The sequence below is a fragment of the Chiloscyllium plagiosum genome, chromosome 18, assembly GCF_004010195.1.
Source record: "Chiloscyllium plagiosum isolate BGI_BamShark_2017 chromosome 18, ASM401019v2, whole genome shotgun sequence".
NCBI classification, from domain to species: Eukaryota; Metazoa; Chordata; class Chondrichthyes; order Orectolobiformes; family Hemiscylliidae; genus Chiloscyllium; species Chiloscyllium plagiosum.
Window position 1 is genome coordinate 18627569 of NC_057727.1, and position 5559 is coordinate 18633127.

Sequence of the window (5559 nt, forward strand, 5' to 3'; positions counted from 1 at the left end):
CTGAGCACAAGTACTCTAAGCACAGCAATGTTCAGTTGCTTCATGAATAACACACTATCCAAAGTATGGTCGGTCAGAACTGGGATGTTTCATGATGATTCCACGATATTCATTTTAGTTTTCATAACTCCTCAAAAATGAAGTCAGGCGTGCCCATGTGAGGCAAGAATTGACAATACTTAAACATGGCGTAATAAATAGAAAGTAACATTTGTGTCACATAAGTGCCTGGCAATGACTTCTCCGACAAGAGAGAGTCTAACCATCTTCCTAGATATTCAATAACATTACAACCATTGAATTGCATACTATTAACATCCTGAAGGATTCCATTGACCAGGAATATAACTGGATCAGCTGGATGAATCTTTAGGTGCATGAACATGTATTGGCTATGGTATTCCATGGCAAATGGCTCACCACCTGAGTGACCAAAGCCTTTCACAACCTCAAAGGCACAGGTCAGGAGAGTGACAAAATACCCACCATTTAGATGAAAGAAGGCAGCTGTAATAACACTGGAGAGATTCAACACCATCCAGCACAAATCAGCCCCACCACCTTAAAACATTCATTTCCTCCTCCAATACAAAAGCATTGTGGCTGTGGTATGTATCATCTACAGGATGTATCCCAGAAACTGACTAAAACATTTTCAATAGCATCTCTGAAACCTTTGACCTCTGCTACTTGTAATGAGGACATCAACACCTTTGAGTGACACACCATCTTGAAGGATGTATATCACAGTTCTTTCATTCTCACTTGATCAAAATTGTTTTACTTCCTCTCTGACATCATGTCATCACACAGACTGCAACAATTCGAGAAGGCAGCTCATCATCATTTTTTTCAAAAACAATTAGGGATGGGCAACAAATACTGGCTTTGTCAGCAATGCCTACATTCCAGAATGAATTTCAAAAATTGACCCTTTTAAACATCTCTGTTATATTTCTCATTTCCATCTTTTTGTAAAAAGTAGTTAAAAATCTTATTAAAATTCTGAAAAAGATTCTTTTTATTCATTTTTTGTATATTATGTATAATATTCCTTTAATGATAGGAGTTATGATCTATACTACCTATTTGTGAACTGCCTTTTGTTCATTGATAAGGTGTGAACATTTCAAACAGCATTGATTGAGCATCAGCATGCTGGTTATTAGTGAGTAAATGCAGCTTAATGACACTGTTGATGATCTCTTCCATAATTTTGCTAATGATTGAGGGTGGGCTGAGGGGGCTGTTATATGCTAGATTGGATTTGTTTTAAGTTTTTTTTGGTAACGTTGAAGAGTGTAGTTAAAAAAATGAAATGTACTTTCATGAGTTTGTAACAGTGTGAAATAAATTGCTGTAAATTGGAAGTACGCTAATTAGTAACTACTGTCTTTAAATTTTAATTGTTATAGGCATTTGAAATGCATACATAATTTATGTATAAATATCTTGCAACACAGGAACCAACCTGATTATTATGACGTGGTCTCCCATCCCATTGATCTTTTGAAGATCCAGCAGAAACTGAAGATGGAAGAATATGATGATGTTGATCAATTGACTTCTGATTTTCAGCTTATGGTTAATAATGCAAAAGCCTACTATAAGGTAATGTGTCCTTGATTGGTTTGATACCAATTTAATTTTGTTCATACATTCATGAAGTGTCATTGACCATTTTTTAAAGTTAATGTATAACTGAAAGTTATTTGAATTGAATGGTATTTTATCTTACAATAAAACAGATCCATCAACTTTTGATGGATTAGATTCATGTTTGAATTTTTGTCAGAACAATAAGGAAGCTTTTCAGACAAAATCTTGACTTAGCTTTTCTTTTTTCAGATGTCAGAATCATGTAAAAATTTGTTCTTATTTGAAATTATCAGCATTTGTAGTTTTTCCTGTCTTTCTAGTTTTATCACAAAGGAATTCATCTATCATTTGGTTTGTTCCACAGATAGTAATGCTCCATTAAGAAAATATTTTAAAGTATTTTGTGATATGGGAGTTTTCTAATTATTTTTTACATTAAATACATTAAAACATAAATAATTATATGAAGGATAATTTCATAAAGGATAATTTTACAAATGATGATTGAATTTCGGGATGAGCCCGGGTGGAGATTTAAGTACAGTAGCTTCAAAATATATTTTAAATTATGTTTATCCTGGAAGTGAAGTTTCTGTAAACAGCATTAAAATAATGATATTCACTGAGCACTTGCAGTTGGTGGATGTTAAGGTCTAATTAAAAGAGAGGCAGGTGCCCGCAAACAAACAATCAGCACCGACTCTTAGGTTATACAAAATTGGCTGTTTCTTGCCTCCTAGTTTTGATGTAAAACTTCAATTTATGGTGTAATTTTAGCAATGTTTAATGCTCTGTACTACCAAGCATTTGTTTAAATCTAATTTTGTTTATAGCTGGCATTTAACTGAAATCTGCAGTTCTTAGCCTTAAACAGGACTTTTAACAAGACCACCAGTTGAACAGCAGTTGGGTTTAATTAAGAAGCAGCTACAATCAATTTCTCAAAGGTGTCAGATAGCTTTTTTATATAGTAAATTAACTATGAAACACAGTACAACTGAGAACTTGAGTGCAGCTAACAATACAGTTCCCGACCTTTGTGCCACAAACTCCAGATACTTGCCCTGTAGAATCCTAGATTCTGGGCAATGCCAAAATAGGTCATTCGACCTATCAAGTCTTCCAAAGAGCATACCACCGAGACCCAGCCCCCCACTCTATACCGAAACCTCACATTTACCATGGCTAATCCATCTAAACTGCACATCACTGAACTCTATGGGACAATTTAGCATTGCCAAGCCACCTAATCTGACCGGCTAATCCAGTAGAAACCCACACAAGCATGGGGTGATTGTGCAAACTCTGCACAGACATTCACCCAAGGATGATGTGGAACCCTGATCCCTGGCACTGTGGGGCAGTAGTCCTAGCCTCTGAGCGGCGATGCCACCCTCCAGAGGTGTGTCACAACATGTCTGAATAACCTGAATAAACATACAGCATTAGCATGCCCTAGGGCTCTTGGGCACAGGGTTAGTGTCCTGCGTCTATGCCAGAAGGTCCGGGTTCATGTTTCCACCTGCCATCTTATCCATCTGGTAAGAGAATAAAATTATTTCAGTTCCTGAAGTTCAACAGAATTTACCAACTGGTGATGAAGTTAATAAAATATATAAAATTATATTTAATGCAATTATATATTTGCATAGCTAAGTTATCAATTGGAATGCATTATGGACTGCAGAACCAGTGATGTGCCAAAGCTGCAGGAAATGGATGAGCATTCCTGATGCCAAATTGCACCAGTGCAAAACAAATGAAGTAAGTTTTGATAAGGGATAGTATTACAGCTGTGCTGAGGGAGGATATTCCTGGAAATACACCCAGGGAAGTTATTTGGGTGGAACTGAGAAATAAGAAAGGGATGATCACCTTATTGGGATTGTATTATAGACCCCCTAATAATCAGAGGGAAGTTGAGAAACAAATTTGTAAGGAGATCTCAGCTATCTGTAAGAATAATGGAGTGGTTATGGTAGGGGATTTTAACTTTCCAAACATAGACTGGGACTGAGCTGAAAATGTGTTGCTGGAAAAGCGCATCAGGTCAGGCAGCATCCAGGGAACAGGAGAATCGACGTTTCGGGCATAAGCCCTTCTTCCTGAAGAAGGGCTTATGCCCGAAACGTCGATTCTCCTGTTCCCTGGATGCTGCCTGACCTGCTGCGCTTTTCCAGCAACACATTTTCAGCTCTGATCTCCAGCAAATGCAGACCTCACTTTCTCCTCATAGACTGGGACTGCCATAGTGTTAAGGGTTTAGATGGAGAGGAATTTGTTAATTGCGTACAAGAAAAATTTCTGATTCAGTATGTGGATGCACCTACTAGAGAAGGTGCAAAGCTTGACCTACTCTTGGGAAATAAGGCAGGGCAGGTGACTGAGATGTCAATCGGGGAGCACTTTGGGGCCACCGACCATAATTCTATTAGATTTAAAATAGTGATGGACAAGGATAGATCAGATCTAAAAGTTGAAGTTCTAAATTAGAGAAAGGCCAATTTTGACGGTATTAGGCAAGAACTTTCAAAAGCTGACTGGGGGCAGATGTTCGCAGGTAAAGGGATGGCTGGAAAATGGGAAACCTTCAGAAATTAAATAACGAAAATCCAGAGAAAGTATATTCCTGTTAGAGTGAAAGGAAAGGCTGGTAGGTATAGGGAATGCTGGATGACTAAAGAAATTGAGGGTTTGATTAAGAAAAAGAAGGAAGCATATGTCAGGTATAGACAGGATAGATCGAGTGAATCCTTAGAAGAATATAAAGGTAGTAGGAGTGTACTTAAGAGGGAAATCAGGAAGGCAAAAAGGGGACATGAGATAGCTTTGGCAAATAGAATTCAAGAGAATCCAAAGTGTTTTAACAAAGGTAACTAGGGAGAGAATAGGGCCTCTCAAAGATCAGCAAGGCGACCTTTGTGTGGAGCCGCAAAAAATGGGGGGGATACTAAACGAGTATTTTGCATCAGTATTTATTGTGGAAAAGGATATGGAAGATATAGATTGTGGGGAATTAGATGGTGATACCTTGCAAAATGTCCATATTTCAGAGGAGGAAGTGCTGGATGTCTTGAAACGCATAAAGGTGGATAAATCCCCAGCACCTGATCAGGTGTAGCCTAGAACTCCATGGGAAGCTAGGGAAGTGATTGTCGGACCTCTTGCTGAGATATTTGTATCATCGATAGTCACAGGTGAGGTGCTGGAAGACTGGAGGTTAGCTAATGTGATGTTACTGTTTAAGAAGAATGGTAAGGACAAACCAGGAATCTATAGACCAGTGAGCCCGACGTCAGTGGTGGGCAAGTTGTTGGAGGGAATCCTGAGGGACAGAATGTACATGTATTTGGAAAGGCAAGCACTGATTAGGGATAGGAGTCTAGATTAGAGTGGTGCTGAAAAAGCACAGCAGGTCAGGCGGCATGCGAGGAGCAGGAAAATCAACGTGGGCAAAAGACCTTCATCAGGAATAGAGCTGGGGGTTGCAGTGAGAGAGAGACTCACTGAGATTCTTGTAGAGAGAGGAAGAAAATTTCTTCAAGGCAGGCATCCTTGCAAGAGGATTCGCAGTAAGGTTAAAATCAACTAGGTAAACCGGAGTCTAGATTAGAGTGGTGCTGGAAATGCACAGCAAGTCAGGCAACATCCGAGGAGCAGGAAAATCGACGTTTCGGGCAAAAGCCCTTCATCAGGAATAGGGATTAGGGATAATCAACATGGTTTTGTGCGTGAGAAATTGGGGAGTCAGGCCGGCTACTTGCGGAGCGTTTCAGAGAACACCTCTGGGACACCCGGACCAACCAACCCAACCACCCTGTGGCTCAACATTTCAATTCCCCCTCCCACTCCACCAAGGATATGCAGGTCTTTGGACTCCTCCATCCTCAGACCACAGCGAAACGACGGTTGGAGGAAGAACGCCCCATCTTCCGGCTAGGAACCCTCCAACCACAAAGG

The 5559-nt window shown here is 39.6% G+C and overlaps 1 protein-coding gene across 3 annotated transcripts in view; it reads left to right on the plus strand.

Annotated features, from left to right (window-relative positions):
• Positions 1 to 1457: 1457 nt before the first annotated feature.
• The window catches only part of pbrm1 (polybromo 1), an 83261-nt gene continuing 79159 nt past the window's right edge, over positions 1458 to 5559 (plus strand). For 2 of the 3 annotated variants that reach the window (XM_043707858.1, XM_043707855.1), the window contains exon 1: positions 1459 to 1611. In XM_043707858.1, coding sequence (XP_043563793.1) covers positions 1534 to 1611 — 78 coding nt within the window. In that variant the 5' untranslated portion in view covers positions 1459 to 1533. Of the gene's footprint in view, positions 1612 to 5559 lie in introns of all 3 variants that reach the window. The other variant, XM_043707856.1, reaches the window with a different exon arrangement.